This window comes from Chiloscyllium punctatum, chromosome 19, assembly GCF_047496795.1.
Source record: "Chiloscyllium punctatum isolate Juve2018m chromosome 19, sChiPun1.3, whole genome shotgun sequence".
Classification (NCBI taxonomy): domain Eukaryota; kingdom Metazoa; phylum Chordata; class Chondrichthyes; order Orectolobiformes; family Hemiscylliidae; genus Chiloscyllium; species Chiloscyllium punctatum.
This window is the reverse complement of record NC_092757.1, coordinates 52,290,087-52,312,224: the sequence shown is the minus strand read 5'-3', so window position 1 is coordinate 52,312,224 and position 22,138 is coordinate 52,290,087. Positions and strand designations below refer to the sequence as shown.

The window sequence follows — 22,138 nt, the reverse complement described above, 5'->3', positions numbered from 1 at the left end:
GAGATGGAGAGGTCCAGGAAGGGGAGCGAGGTGTCAGAGATAGTCCAGGTAAATTTAAGGTCAGGGTGGAATGTGTTGGTGAAGTTGATGAATTGCTCAACCTCCTCGCGGGAGCACGAGGTGGCGCCAATGAAGTCATCAATGTAGCGGAGGAAGAGGTGGGGACTGGTGCCGGTGTAATTACGGAAGATCAACTGTTCTACATAGCCAACAAAGAGACAGGCATAGCTGGGGCCCATACGTGTGCCCATGGCTACGCCTTTGGTCTGGAGGAAGTGGGAGGATTCAAAGGAGAAATTGTTAAGGGTGAGGACCAGTTCGGCCAAACGAATGAGTGTGTCAGTGGAAGGGTACTGTTGGGGACGTCTGGAGAGGAAAAAACGGAGGGCTTGGAGGCCCTGGTCATGGCGAATGGAGGTGTAGAGGGATTGGATATTTCTGGAGAGGAAAAAACGGAGGGCTTGGATCTGGAGAGGAAAAAACGGAGGGCTTGGATCTGGAGAGGAAAAAACGGAGGGCTTGGATCTGGAGAGGAAAAAACACTAGTCAAGCAATGACTTGATAGTCATGGTCAGGTCTCTTATGTTAATCTTGTGTTAAGCATTATCATAATGCTTAACACAACAGCTGCTCCATGCCTGTTTATATGGCATACCAGAAAGTACCCACTAGAGGTGACAGCACAGTTGTACGTGATAGGAGGAATTCCCCAAGTCCTCAACATTGACTCCACAGCCCATTAGGTCTCATGGTATCAGATCAAATATGGGCATAAAAATATGCTGCTCATCATCATAGAACATAGAACAATTCGGCACAGAACAGGCCCTTCGGCCCACGATGTTGTGCCAAACATTTGTCCAAGCTTAAGCACCTATCCATGTACCTATCCAAATGCCGCTTAAAGGTCGCCAATGATTCTGACTCTGCCACTCCCACAGGCAACGCATTCCATGCTCCCACCACTCTCTGGGTAAAGAACCTACCCCTGACATCCCCCCTATACCTTCCACCCTTCACCTTAAATTTATGTCCCCTTGTAACACTCTGTTATACCCGGGGAAAAAAATCTCTGACTGTCTACTCTATTTATTCCCCCGATCATCTTATAAACCTCTATCAAGTCACCCCTCATCCTTCGCCATTCCAATGAGAAAAGGCCTAGCACTCTCAACCTATCCTCCTACAACCTATTCTCCATTCCAGGCAAAATCCTTGTAAATCTCCTCTGCACCCTCTCCAAAGCTTCCACATCTTTCCGAAAATGAGGCGACCAGAACTGCACACAGTACTCCAAATGTGGCCTAGCCAAGGTCCTGTACAGCTGCAACATCACTTCACGACTCTTGAATTCAATCCCTCTGCTAATGAGGGATTGAATACACCATAGGCCAATACACCATAGGCCTTCTTACAAGCTCTATCCACCTGAGTGGCAACTTTCAAAGATCTATGAACATAGACCCCAAGATCCCTCCACTCCTCTACCTTACTAAGAACCCTACCATTAACCCTGTATTCTGCATTCTTATTTGTCCTTCCAAAATGGACAACCTCACACTTGACAGGGTTGAACACCATCTGCCACTCCTCAGCCCAGCTCTGCATCAAATATCAAAGTCCCTTTGCAGCCGACAACAGCCCTCCTCACTATCCACAACTCCACCAATCTTCGTATCGTCTGCAAATTTACTGATCCACCCTTAGACTCCCTCTTCCAAGTCATTAATAAAAATTACAAACAGCAGAGGACCCAGAATTGATCCCTGCGGAACTCCACTTGTAACTGGGCTCCAGGCTGAATATTTACCATCTACTACCACTCTCTGACTTCGGCTGGTTAGCCAGTTCTCTATCCAATTGGCCCAATTTCCCACTATCCCATGCCTCCTGACTTTCCGCATAAGCCTACCTTATCACATGCCTTACTAAAATCCATGTACACTACATCCACTGCTCTACCCTCATCCACATGCTTGGTCACCTTCTCAAAGAATTCAATAAGACTTGTAAGGCAAGACCTACCCTTCACAAATCCATGCTGGCTGTCCCTAATCAAGCAGTGTCTTTCCAGATACTCATAAATCCTATCCCTCAGTACCCTTTCCATTACTTTGCCTACCATGAAGACAGACTAACTGGCCTGTCATTCCTGGGGTTATCCCTATTCCCTTTTTTGAACTGGGGCACAACATTCGCCACTCTCCAGTCTCCTGGTACCACCCCCTGGAACCTCAGCTGATAAATCAACATTCCTCCATGTTCAACGGCACTTGGAAGCAACAATGGACTGTGGCAAGGGGACAGAACACATTCTGGATGAGGGACTTCATCAAAAGTAGTTTGGTATCACCACTACTGATTAGGACACGGTCTGCTCAAAGGATATAGCTGCTACACTGGGTCGGTGACAGGTGATGTGGAAACCAACAAAAAGACAAGACGTACTTAACTTCATCCTCACCAATCTATCTGCTGTAGATGCAGCAGTCCAGAAAAGGAGACAGAATTTCACTTTCACATGGACAACACCCTCAATCATGTTGTGCAGCCCTACCATAGTGCTAAATGTCATAGATCTGAGTGAACTCAAACATCTTAAAACATAGCATCTACCAGTAGCCAAAAGAACTGTATTTAACTAGAATCTGCAATCACTTGCCTTGGCATATCTCCCACTCCACCATTAATATCAAGCTGGGCATCAATTGTGCTTCAAATGAAGCATGGAGGGCATACAAGGAGCATACCAAAAAATGAGGCATTAACATGTTGAAGTGACAGTGGCACACAAGTAGACCTAACAGCACAAGTAGCATGCAACAGTCTTGGCCATGCAAACCTACATCCAGCAGATCACATCGAAAATTCTACAGTCCTACATAAGGGCAGACAATTAATAGCTAACCAGAGGCAGTGGTTGCTCTTCCTCCATATTCAATGCATAGTTGAGCATTTATAACCACTTGCAGCCAGAAGTATCAAGTAGATGATCTAGTTTGACTTCTTCCTGAGGTTTCTAGCACCACAGATTCAATTCCACAATTCAATTCACTTAATGGGTTATCAAGAAATGGCTGAAGGCATTCGATACTGCCAAGGCTTTGGGTTCCTGACAACAGTACAGTCTGGCAATAACACTGAAGGCTCCAGAAGGCTCCAGGCTAGGTGCAGCTACAACAGTGGCATCTACACAACAATGTGGAAAATTGCCCAGCTATGTCCTAATTGCAAAATACAGGACAAACCCAACTCAACAAATCATTGCCATATCTCAATCATCAGCAAAGTGATGAAGGTATTGTTGACAGTGGTATCCAGTGGAACTTACTCAGCAATAATCTGCTCAATGATAAACACTCAGGTACGGCCAGAGGCAAATCTGAACCCACTTAATCTTTGGTCCAAATATGGATACAAGAACTTAACTCCAGAGGGGAGTTGAAAGCAACTGCTCTTAACATCAAGGTCCACTTGACTGAGTGTGCCTTAGTAAAGGAGTTAATGAAACTGGGGGAAAAAAGTCTCCACAAAATCATATTTAACACAAAGGAAAACGTTTGTTGTTGGATGTCAGTCATCTCCGCTCCAGGATTTCACTGCAGGAAGTCCTTAGGTGTTGTGTCCAAGGTCTCGACCACCTTCAGCTGCTTCATGAATGATCTTCTCTTCATTGTAAGTTCAGTAGGGAAATGCTTGTTGATGATTGAGTAATGGTCAGCACCATTTAGGACTGCTTAAATACTGAAGCAGTCCACAGTTAATTCTGACATTGTCCAAGTATTGTTATGTATGAGACAAGGGTCAATCAAGATACACTTGTGCCAAGCAACGAATATATCAACAAAATTCAACATGCTCCTCCCACTACCAAATCCCCCACTAGCAGCATCCCACATAGTGCCACTGAACAGAAAAGCAATGCAATCAAACAGAATCAAAATGGCTTTGTAGAGGGAAATTCTGAGGATGTAACAGCAAATGTGGATAAAGAGAATATTTTAAAAAGACACGTGACAAGGTGTGTTATATTAAAGATTATTACACAAAATAAAAGGTCATGGCATAGGGTACAACTTGTTAGTTAACAGATACTCTATCAGTCCTAACAGGAGAAAGACAGTAAGCATAAATGAGTCATTTTTGGTTTGGAAAGGGGTGACAAATGGGGTACCACAAGAATCAGTGCAGGGCCTTCAGTATTTGCAATTTCTCAATAATTTGGATGGAGACACCAAATGTGCTAAAAATCAACATAACATGGTTGCTAAATTTGCTGATGGCAAAAAGACAGGAAAAGTGAAAGACGACATGTTTTCGTGCTGTAGGACTCTGTGACCATGACGTGACCTATCTATTTTCCTTTGCAAACTTGAGTGAGAGTGTAAAAATTAGGCAGATGGACTATGATGTGAGAAAAAAAAAATGTGAACCTGACCACTTTGGCAGGAACAATTGCAGAACAGTAGATTATTAAAATAGAGAGGATTATAAAACTCTGAGGTACATTGGGATCGGAATGTTCTGGTGCATGAATCACAAACAGTTCATGTACAGGTACAGCAAGTGATTAAGAGGCAAATGGAATGCAGTTCCGTCATGCAAGTAGAATGAAGTATAAAGTTAAATATATTTTGCTAAACTTGACAGGGCGTTGGTGAGACTACAACTGAGGTATTGTGAATTGCTTTGCTCTGTTTATTAAAAAAAAATGAATATTAGTGCATCAGAAGCAGGTCAGAGAAGCAGTACACTCAATTAATTCCTTTGATAGATATTACACCATCAGAAACATTGGATAGACTGGCCTATATTCATTGATGTTTAGAAAAATAAGAGGTGACCTTATTCAATCATACAAGATCCTGAGGTAAAGTGGTGTGACAGGGTGAATGCTCAAAGAATGTTGTTTTTTTATGATAGGGACTAGAACTAGTGGGTACAGTTAGAAAATACGGTTTACCCATTCAAGACAGACTAGGAATATTCTCTCTCAGAAGGTGGAGGCACGCTCACTGAATATTTTTAAGGCATAAATTGATTTGACTCCTTTATTTGTCTAGAATGCCAGATTATCATGGATCGATAGGTCAAAATGTAGAGTTGTGGCCATGTTATTAATGAATGATGGAACCACTTGAGGGAATGTGGTTTACTCCTATTTCCAACTTATGTTCATATGCATGGGGCCAGTCAGATAAATAATGGGGAGAGTCACACTTCCCAATGCCTATCCATCAGCAATAAGGCTCAAATCAGAATTGTGTTGGAATACTCTCCACTTGCCTGCAAGAATGAAGCTTTAACAACACCACAGAAGCTTAACATCACTCTTATGGACATCCCATCCATCTCCTTAAACAATCACAACTCCACTACCAGTGCAGATTAGCAACAGTATGCACTCTACAAGATGCACTATAATAAATCAAAGCTCTTTCAACCGCAACCTCTACCACCTAGAAGGACAAGGGCAGCAAGTTCTTGGGAATGTCACCGAATACAAGTTTCCCTCTAAGCCATACATCATCCTGACTTGGAACTTTCGTTGGATCAAACTTCTGGAACTCCTTTCCCGATAACACTGTGGTTGTATCTAAATGAGGATGGTCTACATCCCTTGAAACATTCATTTCAGATGTCTGAGAAACACAAGACTCCATGAATAGCCATTTCCTACACTGGGAACCATGTAGCAGTAACACATTCTTGTGTCAGATGAAGATAAGTACCTAAACAGAAGTTTTGGAGAAGCTTGCACACTTCAGACATCACAGTTAAGAGTCAAAAGCACAAACATAAATTAGGAACAAATAAAAAAGGTGCCAGAGTTTAATTCAAGCATGTAACCAAACCTTTGCAAGCCCTGACAGACTTTCCTCACCAACACAGGTGTAAAACACTGACTGACCCACTTAAACACAGCTCCACAGATTACATCTGTGCAAATGCTCAGGAGTTAAAGACAACTATATTTCAGACACAATGATCAAAACTACTGAATCACTTGTTTCAATAAATTAAGAAATTAATTCTTCTCGCTATTAAAAACAAGTATAAGGGTTGTCAACAAGGTGTTATGGAAAACACATTCACATCAAGAAAAGCAAAGCTATGATTGGTTTTTTAAAATGCTTTCAGTTCTTCACCCAAAAACACAAGATAAATGTCAATGGCTAGTTGCAAGTGGACATTTTCCTCTTAATCATACTGGAAATCAACTACCTCGGATTACTGAATGTCCCAGACTAAGGAAACCAAAAGTATAGATTTGGACATTTAAGTGCTCTTGTGGTACTGTAGTCGTGTGGGCTAGAAGACCTAGGTTCAGGTTTCACTATAGGATTGTATTATAACATGTCTGAACAGGTTGATTCAACATAACTAAAATTGGATATTTAAATAATCTAATAAGACCGGGAGCCTACATGGGTCAGCACTGACAGGGATGATGACGGAACAGGGCTGACACAAGTCAGCATACACGCAAAATGAGTTGTACATTTTGACCAAAAGTCCCAAGCTGGCCAGTTGTGTCAAACTATTCTGTAAAAGTCGACCCAACAGACATGCTGATAAAGACTGAAGACGATCTCATGGACAGCTCTTTCAACCCTATCATTGACCTATGTGCTGTTCATGCAAAATTCAGTCTCAACAATGGCAGATGTTTTCTCTTACATACCACCTTTAGCTAAACAACAGTTCACAATAGCAGACTGGACTTAACCCAGGCACAGAGCTTCTGACTGCATGTGCTCCGATTAATAACCCTTATTCCCACCTGCATAGCATCATGAGCAAACTTTATGAAACAAAAGGTTCTGAGAGAGCTTGACAGAGTAGAAATGGCAAAGTTGTTTCCCCTTGTGGGTGAATCTAGGAGCAGAGAGCATAGTTTCAGGGAAACGACTTGTCCATTTAAGACAGTGACGAGGAGGAATTTCTTCTCTGAGGGAAAGTAGTGAATCTGTGGAATTCTTTACCACAGAGGACTGTCGAATTGGATAAAAACTACTCAAGATGGAGATAGACAGATTTTTTTTAATCAGCAAGTAAATCAAGAGGTCTGAGAAAAAGACAGGAAATTGGAGGATTATCAGCAATGATCTCAGTGAATGGTCAATGGACCTAATAGCTTACTTCTGTTCCTACGTTTTCTGGTCTATAGTCTTATCAAACTTTATCAACCAGTTGAGGAACTCCTCATCCATGCCTTTTTTTTAAACAAACTAGATACCATTATTCCATTGCTCTCTTGAATGGCTTCTCACTGTACAAGCTCTATAAAAGTTCACTCAAACATCTGCTATCTGTATTTCAGCTTTCACAAAGTCCTGGTCATCTCCCATTTACTGCTGCCTGATTAAGGAAGTCTTCAAATCCAGCCTCAAATTCATTATTCTCATCGAGTGCTCAAATTCATAGCAACCCTACCTCTAAAGGTCCTAACATGTTATGATACGTATGAAGAAATATTCTACAACATTTGCCATCAAGGCTTACACATGAGGAATGGTGAATTAGTCCCAACTAAACTGCAGCAGAAACAGGATAATGGCAGTGGGTACTGCAAGAACAGACAGCTTCCAACTCCAACCTGAACAGCAACAATCAATATACTTTCGATGTATAATGGTGCAAAATTACCAAACACCTTCAAGACTTGATAAAGCATTCCTGTCAGCGTGTAGAGATAAAAAATTGCTGGCATTATTGAGGAGGGTTATGGTGCATATAGCTTGACTGAGCCCGCCAAGCACGACATCAGTGTGTAGAAAGATTAGTTGTTGCTGCAGGGATTTGTTTGGGTCATTTAGAGATTGACAGATTATTAAAGTCAGGAACTTCATGTTGCAACAGATATATTGTTTTAAAACTCAAAATACATCCGAAGACGTCCTCTGCCCAATTTTTCCTTTCTTCTGCAGAAGCTGAGAAGTGGAACAGATTTCCAATGGTTCATGAGCTTGCAGTAGTTACCAAGGAGGCCATGAAGGTAATAAAGGGAGTGGCAAATTGACCTTCTGGGCCTTGTGCACTATTATTACAAAGTCTGATATTTTCACATACATTAGGGGAACTGAATTTATTGTTTACATCTTTTTTTGGAAAGTTACAACCACTGTCAGCTTACATGTTACATTTACATCTTCGATTTTTCCTCTTGATCTGCCTCCCTCCTATTTCAAAGGCCTAATTTTGATACAATGCAACATTTCCAGCCCCTCACCCAAGTAACCTTTCTAACATTGATTTTCATAACAAGTGAAGACACAGCAAATCGACAGACTGTTTTATCTCCAAGCTACATTACGCATGGATAATCCTATTCAGTATCCACGCTTGTAAGAAAATGGCAACTTTGTTGCAAACTAGTCAAAATGGTAGATAATGACAAATGTTCTGCCACAGAAGAGTGTCACAATATGCTTCATACAGCTAGGATGTTGTGTAGATTATAGGTATCCAGTGAAGATAGAATTATGTTCAACTACGAAACCTCAAACAAAGGATAAAAATCACAACACCAGGTTATAGTCCAACAGTTTTAATTGGAAGCGCACAAGATTTTGGACCATCGCTCCTTCATCAGGTGATATTGGCTACCACCTGATGAAGGAGCGTCGCTCCGAAAGCTAGCGCTTCCAATTAAACCTGTTGAACTATAACCTGGTGTTGTGTGATTTTTAACTTTCTACACCCCAGTCCAACACCAGCATCTCCAAATCAAACAAAGGATGACACACTAAGATCAGCCACAGTATTGGGTACTGTTGCTGTTGACTGAACCACAGTTAGCATGGAATAAAAAAAACAACCTGGAGAGATGGCAAGAAATATTTCAGTCTGATACTCTAGCATTCAAAGGGAGGCCTAATACGTTTAGTCAATGTAGAATCACAGTTATGTGAAACACTAAAATCGAAAACAGCAGTAGCCTTGACTGAATGATACACGAAACACAGTACACTGTATTAACCAACACACTATCAAACAAGCCAGAATTTCTAACAGCACATTTAAATAATCAAAGGGCCTGCAACTTCCAGTGTTGAGATATGCATTCTTTTAAAACAGCTAATAATAAAAAAATTATAAATCTGTACAGGTTTTTAGGATTTATAGTGAAATTAAGTCAGTGTGTTATTTTCAGTTATTGTGCCTTGAAAAAAAGTGACATACTGTTCAAGCAACTGTCAGTAAAGTTGAATGGCATTTTCAAAAAAGAGGGGGCCTGAGGGAGGTGGTTTCATTCAGCCTGGTGTTCAGTTCTAATGGTTTTATTGCGATGTCCTGCTGTGTTGGGGCATTCACTTCCCAAACTGCTTCCCCTCACCCTTAATGAGTCAAAGACAGAACAGAAAGTATTTGAGTCCAGAGTAATCTAATTCCCTGTTAAGACTAACTGGCACCACCCATTCCTTCAGCATGCCAGATAACAAAACATTTACTGTGGTTAGTGATGCACACGTCCAAACAACTACAGGAAGTGTGTGGGACAGCTGCTATTCTCATCTTCACTTTTATTGTCTATAGACAATGTGGAAATCCTGTTCACTAAAAACAGTTACAGACCTGAAATGTTGACTTTTTCTGTCACTCCAGACTTAGAGCATTTCATCATTTCGTTTTTATTTCAGATTTATAACATTTTCAGTACAGTTTTCGGTTTTTGTGAGAAGCATTTAATTGGATCTCTTGTAACCTTGATTCAAGACTGATCCCTGACTGGTATCATTAACTAGTTAAATGAACAAATACCAAAAAAACAGTTGATGCATTATGACTCACTGGGGCACGTGTACCACAAATCAAACCCTACCACTCCCAGAGTCATCAAAAATATGAACATTTGATAAAACCACCAAATTTCTCAATTTTACCTCACTGACTAATTCAAGTTAAAAGGTGGTACATAAGAACACAAGAACTTGAAGCAGAAGTAGACAATTCAGCCCCTCAGACCCACTCTACCATCTAATACGATCATGAATGGTCACATCTCAACATCGATTCTACTTTCCTGCCTGCTCATTACTAATGGAAAAATCTCTCTCCTCTTTAAATTCATTCAATATCCTGGTATCGGTCACACCCTGGGGTAGTGAATTCCACCATTTCACGACCATTTGAGAAAGGCAATTTCTCCTAATCGGTTTCAAATCTGTTAACACTTTACCCAAAAATTATGGCCTGAGGAAACATTCTCTGCAAGTACCTCAAATAGATCTCCTCTGATTCTTCTAACTGTAGACAGTAAAGTTCTAAGCTGCTCATTCACTCTTCATAAGACAAAGCTCTTATCTCTGGAGTCTATCTCGTGAACCTCCTCTGAACCGCCCTCCAATACAACGACATCCCTCAAATAAGGGAACCAAAATTGTATGCAGCATTCCAGGTGGAATCTCATGATGCCTTGTACAGTTGTAGTAATACTTCCCTATTTGTATTATATCCCTTTTGCAAGAAATGCTACAATTCCAGCTGTCTGCTTTATTACCTGCAAACTAGTTCTCTGTTATTCATGCACCAAATCCCTTTGCACCAAAGCACTCAGCAGTTTCACTCCATTTGGATAATAAATTGCCTTTCTATTCCTCCAACCAAAACAGGTAACCTCACACTTATTTTCATTTGACTTCACTGGCCATAGTTTGGCCCATTCACCTAGCCCATCCATTTGCAAATTTCCTATTTCTTCAGTGCAACTTACTTTTCGAAATATTTTAGTGTCATCTGCAAATATAGTACTGACAATAGCACTTTTTATCCCTGCACTGAAGTCATTAACAGATTGCAAATAGTTGGAGCACCAAGGACCAACACCTGTGGTACCAAAATAGATAGACTTTGCCAATCAGAAAAAGACCCATTGATTCCCACTCTCTGCTGATGGTTAGCCAATCCTCCATGCTAACAAATTACCCCAACCCCACATGATCTTAAAACTGCACAACAGATATTTTCCCATTAACAAATAACTGCTATAATCAAACTGTTTTTAGCCAATGGCAAAAAAGTAGTCAAGTTGAATTGCTCATTTATACTGGTGTTGATACTGGCCATGATGTGGAGATGCCGGTGTTAGACTAGGGCGGATAAAGTTAAAAATCACAACATCAGGTCATAGTCCAACAGGTTTATTAGAAGGTACTAGCTTTCGGAGTGCTGCTCCTTCATCCTTTAGCTCTTTGATGAAGGAGCAGTGCTCTGAAAGCTTGTACTTTCAAATAAACCGGCTGGACTATAACCTGGTGTTGTGCAATTTTTAACTTCATTTATAACTGTACAAGTTAAACTTTACTCTTTTAAAAATTCCTATTCACACTTCCAGACATTCAGCACCAGTTCAAACTAAAGCCATGGAGAGGTAGTTTTCTTTCTGACCTTTCTGACTCTTTGCCATTGACTGAGTGGTAGGTACAGTGAATCTCAGCCTTTTATTCCTTGGTTTGACATTTCACCCTTTCGCTTTCTGATTTCAACAGGGGATTTGCAAAGATCAGCTTATCGGGGAAAAGTGAGGGAGAGTACCTAATTACTAAAAACTTTCTTTCACTTCACACACAAAGGAAAAAGAGAAATGGATGCTGTATTGTACACACACAAGGCTACAGCTACTTGCCCAGGAACCAGTTAAGAAGTTGTTACAATGCTGAGGTCTTTTGAACCGACAACAGGTACCACTTAAGAGTCATACAGCACAGAAACAGACCCTTCAGTCCAACCAGTTTATGCCAAACATAATCCCAAACTAAACTAGTCCCACCTCCTGGCCCATATCCCTCCAAACCTTTCCTATTTATGTATCTATCCAAAAGTCTTTTAAACATTGTAATTATACCCACATCCATCACTTTCTCAGGAAAGACAAATCAAAAGACTACCTTTGAGCAGAATTGCCTTGAATACACAATTGGTGCTGATTTGGCTCAACGTCTCCTTCACTGCTTGAATAAGGCAACATTGTAAACTGTATATAAAATGGGCTCCAGTAACTTGATTTTGAAACTGCAAACATCTTACGTGGCTTAAAACATATCAACCCCATTTTCAGTCCACTGTTCAAAAATAAAAGTGGCTTTATACATGCAATACTCGCCCCTTTTGCCATCCAGCCTGAGAGAGAGTAAGAGAGACACAGAGGACTTCACCACCTACTGCAATTAAAGTAAAAACAGTAAAATATCCTCTCAGCAATCTCAAAGTACTCGCTGATTGCGGGACATATCCAAAGAACTTTTGCACCCACTCTGCTGTTGACAACATGAGATTCTTATCTGGATGATCAGGTACTTGCTGTAGGCCAAGCAGGAAGTATGGTGGTGTGGTAGAAACAGAGTACTTTAGCCTGAAATGTGTGAACTGAGGCAAGAATAAAATCAAACGTCAGAAAAGAAACATGCAGCAACTCTGGGGAAAACGAATGACAGCAAATTAATATTTTGGATCTAAGGGTTTGGAGGAAATTGTCTTTCACTAAAACCATTAACTGACTGACATCCATTTCTCCACAGATGTTGCTTCACAAGCTGATTCTACCCACCTCTATTTCAGTTTCAGATGTGCAGCATCTCCTGTGTTTCGCACTGAGATAGTTTCTGGTCTTATTCTGAATTTGGTTATATTTGAGGCAACAGGACAGTTGGGAGAGAGTTTGAAAAGACATGCAGCAGTTTAAAGATGACTATGGAGATAAAGACAGATGACAACTTATCAGCTTTTAGTTAAAAATCACAACACCAGGTTATAATCCAACAGGCCTAATTGGAAACACACCAGCTTTCGGAGCACCGCTCCTTCATCAGGTGGTAGTCACAACCACCTGAAGGAGCAGTGCTCCGAAAGCTAGTGTGCTTCCAATTAAACCTGTTGGACTATAACCTGGTGTTGTGAGACTTTTTACTGTGTACACTCCAGTCCAACACTGGCACCTCCAAATCATATCAGCTTTTAGCCAGCTTTCATGGTGATAACAGGTATGTATAAAGCAAAAATAGATAAGAAAAAGTTTACTGGCAATAGAAGGAGAAAAAGATGAGAATTTGTTTGTTAGTGAGTTAGTATAGAATTAAATGAAGTTGTGTTGCATAAAACATACAAGTGTACCAGTAGGCATAATAAGAGTTATTTAACCCATTGGCAGTAAAGAGGCCAAGAATTTACCAAACATAGAGATGTAACTTTTATTATTTGCAAATTGTGAACTTGCAAAGTCTAACCTAAATGTGAAATTACCTTTAAGTTATTTTACTACCTAATCAGTTTTCAAATTGAAGTTTAACCAGTGGCTCTAACTTCTGCAGTACTTCTAGACGATGTTACAGTCAATACCATCCTCCACTCAGTTGTTATCAGACACTCACTCCCAAAAGCTCCAGTCATTACTGGATAGGTAATGATTTGTAGATATGGAAAATAATCTGATGAATTGCACAAAGGTTCTGGTTTGGGTTAAAGCTTTCAACTTGATGAGTAGTTTATCTGTTTGGTAACTTTTTCCTTTTGCCAAGCTGTCTCTTACGTACTGATGTTCATAATGTATTAGCAACAGTTATCCTGGCTAGATTCAAGGGATGTTGATAATTATTTCATTGTTTCAAAGAAGAAAGGTATCTTAAAGTTTTAAATATTTACATGAAGTTCTGGTATTGTTCCAGCAAAGGACAGAGAAGAGTACAAAACAATACTTATTTCAATTGATTCCCTTAGTTGAGCACAAGACAGCAGAGGGAAATCTGACAGCTTTGAGAAATAGCTATAAGAGAGAGCATTGGGGCTGTTCTTGTACCTTTCAGAGTAAGTGACCAATGAATTTGTTTTTCTGGTATTTGTTCAGCAGCTCAGGACAAAACAAGTCAAGAGCAGGGTATCCCAGTCACTGTAGAACACTTACATCTTCCCAACAATAACAATTGGAGGATGACACTTGCCAAGGATGACAACTAAAATCTGACAACTGGAAAGCAGAATACTGGCCTCAAATTTTCCCAAGCTCACAGTAACACAGAATCCTGCTGCACCTGTTGTATTTGCTGCATTGCCCTAGTCGAACCCATACAACGTTACATGAACTCTGGCATGTCCCAACATTCCATGAAACTTAAGTCAGACACTAACACACAGACCACCATGTGTTTGAGTTAAAATTCGAATTCTTTTTTACAATTTGTCGAAAACTTTGGACTTTTAAATTATGTAAAGGTGCTATCATACACATGGAGATAAATCTGGTTTAAACCTAAGTGTTACACCATTTGGACACATCATTATGTAGCTTCCCATAGCATCTTACACTTGCTACAACGCACAACTGTTCTATGTGCTCCCACAGTCAGAATATAGAAAAAGATATTTTGTCAGAGAAGACAAAGATTTAGGGAAAAGCAGCACTAACAGTTTTGTCATTATTTCACTGACTTTCTTCAATAGGAATATAGGAAAAAAAGAGTAGGCCAATCAGCTCCTTGTGTTTATTCCACCGTTCAGTACGATCATGGCTGATCGGTGACCTAACTCTAAAATGCCTGCCTTGCACCCATATCTCAGATTTAAATTTAACGATTGAACGACCACCGTTTGAGAAAGAGAGTTCCAAATCACCCAATATTGTGTGTCGAAGTAATTTCTAACACCTCTCTGAATGGCCTGTCCCTAATTCTTACACTATGCCCTGTTTCTTAAATCTTGAATCAGTGGAAATAGTTTATTTTAATCTACCCTGTCTGCCCCTGCTATTAACCTAAAAACCTGAGGGTCAGGTTCTCAAGCCTAGAGCCATGAAATGGATTAAGTGGACTTTGTCTTAAATTCTTTATTTTATTGTATTATCATGGAAAGATTATTATTAACAACTTCTTATTTCTTCATCTTTCTAATTTATTACTATGATCTTGTACTTTTGAAGTTCAATAATGTGGACTTTTTATTTTTTTAATTTTTCTAATTCATCCCCCCCAAGAATTTGTACTCAAGAATCTTACGTTTATACCTAAGATGGCACTATAAGTATGACTTATAAACTTTTTAACTGTATGCAACTACATGTGACAATAAATCTAACTCATAGATCACCCTGTCCCCTTCTAAATTCTCAAAAATAAAGGCCTAATTTGTCTAATAACTTACCCCCTCAAAGACCAGGTATCATCCCTCCAGGGCCAAAAATCCTTCCTAACGTGTGATGTCCAGATCTGCTCACAATACTCTAACTACAGTCTAATTAAGATTTTGTCAACTGCAGCATAACATCTGCACCCCTATACTCCAGCCATTTAGAAACGAAGGGCAGCATTCCATTTGCCTTAGTGACTACTTTCTGTACCTGTTTGACAATTTTATAGAGCTATGCACCTGAACCCCCAAATCTTATTGGGTATCCACTGTACTTCACTTTGTGCCTTCTTTAAAATAAAGTACCCCGATCTATCCTTTCTCAGTCCGAAATGGATAACTCCACACTTGATTAAGATCTATCTGCCGCAGCTTTGCCCATTCACCTAATCAACATCCTGTTGTAATTTTACGCTGTCATCACGGTCTACAATTTGTGCCATCAGAAAATATGGGTAGTTGATTTGTAGTTCCATTACAATTGTTAAATGAATATTGTAAAGAATTGAGGTCCCTTTCCTACATTAGTTAACAGTATCTTGTGTGGGGCTGTCAAAAATCTTCTGGAAGTCCACATAAACATCCATCAACTTACTTCTGTCTACTACTTTTGTCATCTCTTCAAAAAAAAAATTTGAAGTTTGTCAAGCATGACCTACCTTATGAATCCATGACGACTCTCTTTGAATAAGCAAAGTTTTTCAAGGTGCTAAGTTACCCTATCCTTGATTACAGGCTCCAACAATTTCCCCACCAGATGTATGTGGCCAACTGGTCTGTAATTCCCTGGTTTCCATCTATAAACCATTCTTAAAATGGCACAATAACATGAGCAAATTTCCAATCCAAAAGGTACAGCTCCTGAACACAGGGAACTCAAAGATGGTGTTTACGGCATCGACACGGTGCTCCGCTACCTCCTTTCACACCCATGGATTAAAACTGTTAAGGTCCTGGCAACTTGGCACTCATCAGTTCCATTAATTTCCCCATAAACTAATTTCATTTACACCCTGTCCATGATCCTCTTAACTTCTTAACTCAGTTCTAAGGAAGGGTCATTGGACCCGAAACGTTAACTCTCACAGATGCTGCCAGGCCTGCTGAGCCTTTCCAAGGACTTCTGTTTTTGTTTGATTTACAGCATCTGCAGTTCTTGCGGTTTTGATTAAACTTTATTGCTGTGAATACTAAAGTAAAATAATTGCTCTGCCATTTCCTTGTGGTCATTAACAATATACCCACACTCAGCCTACAGTACACTAACTGTAATCTTAACCAGTTGCTTTCCCTTTATGTAACTATACTTTTTTTTAAAATTACCCTTTACATCAACATCACCAGAGCTACTAATTCATCCTCAATATTTCCGTATACAAGGCCTTGATTTAGCTGACAGGTTCTGTATCACTGAGTATTCAGTGCCTTTTAGATTGCAAATGAAGCAACTGCATTAAGATTTATTACTATACCTTGAACCATTGGTGAACTGAGAGCCAGCGGTTGTAGATTGACCTGGAATACCTGCTGCATTAACCGGCCGACTGGGATTTACAAAAGGCATAGGGCCCCCTGATGCTGGTCTCTTGTTATAAGGGGAGTATCCATGGTTATGAGGCATTATTAGAGATGATCTATTAGAAGTTAGCTGAGTAGAAGGGCCTGCCAAGTTGGATACAGTGTATCGACTACGATTTGAAATAGGCCCAGAGCCAGTATAAGCTAAACATTGGTTGCAAGAGCAGATTTGACTTCCATGCGTCGAGCCAGAAACAGCTGATGGATAGGGTGCATCAGAAAGTCTTTGAACTCGTCTTCTGAACCCAGTGGTTTTATTTATTTGACATGAGTTGGTGAAATTCACTATGTAGTTGTAACCGAAGTGTCCCAAATCAGCTGTCTGCTGGTTTGCAATAAGACAATCCTCTATGAAAATGGAGATGGGCGTTTCATAGGCTGTCCAGCCACCTTCATCATTTTCCCACTGCCATAATAATCCTTGTCCTGGTGCAGATGACTGAGCATATCGTTGCCTCCTAACTCGTCTCATTCTCCCTGTAAGAATATTGTGAAACAAAATTAGGATCGAGACAGAACACATAGGAAAGCACAATAGTGTATTCATGACCATACATAATCAACACTTTTCATTAAAATACACTGGGCAGTAACTTAAGCGTTTCATCTTCTAGAAGTGCACCTTCTCCTTTCCCACAATACTTGAAAGTGAGGTGAACAATAAATAAAGAATCCCTCGGCATCACTATCCCAGACCTCCTCAGAATGCTCATCTCTCTGCCTTTCAACTTAGATTTCATCATGAAATAATGTGCTTCACTGGTAACCTTTTTGAAATGAAACTTTGAACAGAGAACGACTTTGTGGTAAAAATTAAGTCTGGTTCATTTCTGTTGTTTCTAACTTCTGCGTATAATGAATGCTAAGACCGTTTTCTCAAAAGAATCCACTGTCAGCCCCAACTTGTGTGTTGACTTGGTGTTAGTAACAGGAAGAACAAATCTGGAATAATTCAATTGGTCTGTCCTGTTAGCTGGGGAGTGAATGTGTAGGCACAGGGAATGCCACATTGAACAGGCAGAAAAATGTCTGGCATTACTTATTCATCACACAAATTAATGAACTGATTGCCCAGTAACAAGTGACACTTCTTGGGGGAAAAGTTGCTTAACCTGCATACTTTTGTGTTCAGCCCAACCACCAAATGTACGCAATTCGAACAGATTGCCTGAATCTGAAAAGTTGTGAAATACAAGTTAATATAGTAAATTGAATTGGCTGCAAACTAACACAAAATTCTGGGGATCTCAAGAGAAGGATCATATCTTTAGTACTTCTGGCTGCTCGTACTTACAAAGTGTTTCAGTCTCAACATGTGCAGTCACTTTCTGGATTCCTCTACTGCGGATGGAAAAATTAATTGCACCTCCTCCCCTCGTTAGTTCTTTAATTCTCTACCATTGGGATGGGGCAAGGGCTCTTTAAGGATTCATTTCAGTCTGTCTACTCAAGCAGGCTTCTTTTGTTGCTTAGTAATCATGCTGTATTGTTGCCTCAAGACTTATTCCATGGAGAGGGAAGAAATCATAAAAGATCAAAATGTGCATTGAAAGTTGGAGTAAATAGTAGTGATAACGCTCAGTGTTCAGGATAAATATGGAATCAACAGACAAGAATGGAGAGCGTGGAAAGCATAGTGCACAAGGCAATGTTAAAAGTAAAAGACAAAATCAGTAGAATGTATTTAAAAATCTTGTAACGAAATGCACACAGTATTAGGAGAAAAAAAAACATTGTGACAACACAAATTAAGACAAATGGGTACGACCTGGTGGGGATTATTGAAACATGGTTACAGGAAGATCAGGTCTGGGAGTTAAATGACTAAGGGTACTCGGTGTTCTGAAAGAACAGACAAGAAGGAGCAAGAGATTGAGTTGCTTTACTGGTTAAGGATGACATCAAGGCTGTATTAAGAAATGATATTGGTGCTAGGGATGAAAATGTTGAATCAGTCTGGGTGGAAATAAAAGGGACGAAACCCCTTAGGAGTAATTTACAGGGCCCCAAAGAGTACTTCGGAAGTAGGGAATAGTATAAACCAGAGAGAAATGAGAACTTGTGAGAAGGGCATAACAGTAATTATGGGTGATTGAACGTGCATATTGATTGGACTAATAAAGTTGACAACAGCTTACTCAAAGAAAGATTCACACAATGTAACAGCAATTGTTTCTTGCACCAATATATCATGGAACTGTCTATATTAGATTTTGTATTACGTAACAAGGAAGGATTGATAAATGGTCTTGTAGTTAAGCATCCTCTTGGAAGGAGTTACCACAACATGCTAAGAGTTTCAAATTTTGTTTGGAAGAGTGAAAACACTTTCATACAAGAGTTTTTGTGTCGGAGAAGATAATTATACAGACCTGAGGAAGGAGTTGGCCTGAGTGGACTGGGCAAAAATGTTAAAGGGTAGGTAAGTTAAAGAATAGTAGCAAATTCTTAGGGAGAATCTAAATACCTTTCAATTGTAGTATCTTCCTGAGAGGAAGAGGAATTGTAAAAAGGTGAAAAATCATCGATGGCTTAACAAGGAAGTCAAGGATCACATTGTCAAATTCTAGGGCAGATCATACTGCAAACATTCGTGGCACTCTGGAGGATTGGGAAAACATGTACGCCAAAGCCTCAGTCAATACAAAATTGAAACAGCCAAGATGAACTACAAGGGGAAACTAGCATTAATACCAAAAGCTTCTCCAAGTATATAAAAAGGAAGTCATGATTTGGAGATGCCGGTGTTGGACTGGGGTGTACAAAGTAAAAAGAAAATCACAACACCAGGTTATAGTCCAACAGGTTTATTTGGAAGCACTAGCTTTCAGAGCACTGCTCCATCAGGTGGTTGTGGAATATAAGATCATAAGACAGAATTTATAGCAAACGTTTACAGTGTGATGCAGATGAAATTATATTTTGAAAAAGACCTGGATTGTTTGTTAAGTGTCTCATCTTTTAGAATGACCATGTTGGCTTCAGTTCTTTCATATGTAAATCCCAGAACTGTTTTTTTTAGAAAAGTTACATTCTCAAGTGAACTTTAACAATAGGTACCATGTTGGACCAGATAATTCATTGAAGGTGTGAGGTGCCCTGTGTGAGGCTGTCTGCACCCCAATGTTCAGACTGATTCTATTTCTAAAAAGGGGACTTACAGAATCTTATATGAGTTCATGCAGTTTTTGAGCAAAATAAAATGTAATTCTGCAAGTATGAATTCGCCCCCACAAACTTGCATGCGTGTACATGGATGGTTGGAAGGTTTGGGGGGGGGGGGGGGGGGGGGGTATAAGTCTGTGAGAGGACGCATGTGTGGGTGTGTATGTGTCAGCATAAGCGAGCGCGAGACAACCCAAGACCCAACATAAAGAGGAAGAGAATAGTGAAAATAAATGTTGGCCCTTTAGAAGACAAAAATATCAAGGTAATCATCATCGCCTCCAGGAATAGTGCCAGAAGACTAGAGAATAGCAAATGTTGTCCCCTTGTTCAAGAAGGGGAGCAGAAGCAACCCTGGTAATTATAGACCAGTGAGCCTTACTTTGATTGTGCGTAAAATGATGGAAAAGGTTATAAGAGATAGGATTTATAATCATCTCGAAAGGAATAAATTGATTAGGTGTCGTCAACACGGTTGTGAAGGGTATATCGTGCTTGACAAACCTTATTGAGTTCTTTGAGAAGGTGACCAAACAGGTGGATGAGGGTAAAGCGGTTGATGTGTTGTATATGGATTTCAGTAAAGTATTTGATAAAGTTCCCTACAGTAGGCTTTTGGACAAAATATGGAGGCATGGGATTGAGGGTGATTCAGCGATTTGGATCAGAAATTGGCTAGCTGAAAGAAGACAAAGGATGGTGGTTGATGGGAAATGTTCATCCTGGAGTTCAGTTATTAGTGGCATACCACAAGGATCTGTTTTGGGGCCACTGCTGTTGGTCATTTTTATAAATGATCTGGATAAGGGCATAGATAAGGGTTTGTAAATTTGCAGACGACACTAAAGGTCAGTGGGGTTGTGCATAATGCTGAAGGAAGTTGCAGGTTACAGATGCACAGAGATAAACTGCAGAACTGGACTGAGAGGTTGCAAATGGGGCTTAATGCAGAAAGGTGTGAGGTGATTCACTTTGGAAGGAGTAACAGGAATGCAGAGTACTGGGCGAATGGCAAGACTCTTGTCAGTGTAGATGAACAGAGAGATCTCTGTGCTCATGTACATAGATCCCTGAAAGTTGCCACCCAGGTTGGTAAGGCGGCATACAGCATGTTGGCTTTTATTGGTAGAGGGATCGGGTTTCGGAGCCTTGAGGCCATGTTGCAGCTGTACAAAACTCTGGTGTGGCTGCACTTGGAGTATTGCATACAGTTCTGGTGACTATATTATAGGAAGGATGTGGAAGCTCTGGAAAGGGTTCAGAGGTGATTTACCAGGATGTTACCTGGTAAAGAGGGAAGGCTGAGGGACTGGAGTACGTTTTTGTTAGAGAAAATTGAGCGGTTACTTAATTGAGACGTATAAGATAATCAGAGGGCTAGACAGGATGGACAGTGAAAGCCTTTTTCCTCAGATGGTGATGGCTAGCACGAGAGGATATAGCTTTAAATTGAGGGGTGATAGATATCGGACAGATGCCAAAGATAATTTCTTTACACAGAGCAGTAGAGGTGTGGAACACCCTGCCTGCAACTGTAGTAGACGCTACAAATTTAAGGACACTTAAATGGGCATTGATAAACATATGGATGAAAATAGAATAGTGTAGAATGGATAGGCTTCAGATTGTTGTGCCGACCTGTGGAACCATCGAGGTTCAAAGGGCCTGTACTGCACTGCATTGTTCTATGTAATAATAGGAAATCAAATCGCAGAGGCACTTAGTCAAAATTTTGTCTGCTTTCACGGTAAAAGAATAATTTCTTATCAAAAACTGCACTTAGTACAGGGGAACTTGGTGAAATTACTATAACTAGGGAAAAGGTATAAGAAAATGGATGGGATTAATGACGGCCTGTTGACGTACACCCTGGGGTATTAAAGGAGCTGGCAGCAGAGATAGTGGATGCACGAGTTACCATATTCCAAAATTCCCTGGATTCTGGAAAGGTACCATTGGATTGGAAACATGCTAATGTGATAGTCTTAAGTCAAAATCAGAGATAGGCAAAAGAGATGGTTTCCATATGTGGATGTACCCACGAGAGAAGCTGCAAAACTTGACCTACTCTTGGGAAATAAGGCAGGGCAGGTGACTGAGTTGTCACTGGGAGAGCATTCCGGAGTCAAGAGTGTGGTGCAGTAAAAGCACAGAAGGTCGGGCAGCACTTGAAGAGCAGGAGAATCGACGTTTCAGACAAAAGCCCTTCATTGGGAATGAGGGAGCATTTTGGAGTCAATGTCTATAATTCTATTAGTATTAATATAGTGATGGAGAA

General features: G+C 40.3%; 1 protein-coding gene across 2 annotated transcripts in view; it reads right to left on the bottom strand.

Annotated features, from left to right (window-relative positions):
- Nucleotides 1–22,138, bottom strand: part of dtx2 (deltex 2, E3 ubiquitin ligase) — an 83,313-nt gene that overhangs the window by 38,433 nt on the left and 22,742 nt on the right. For both annotated transcript variants that reach the window (XM_072589400.1, XM_072589401.1), the window contains exon 2: nucleotides 16,590–17,172. In XM_072589400.1, the coding sequence (XP_072445501.1) occupies nucleotides 16,590–17,172 (583 nt within the window). The remainder of the gene's footprint in view (nucleotides 1–16,589; nucleotides 17,173–22,138) is intronic.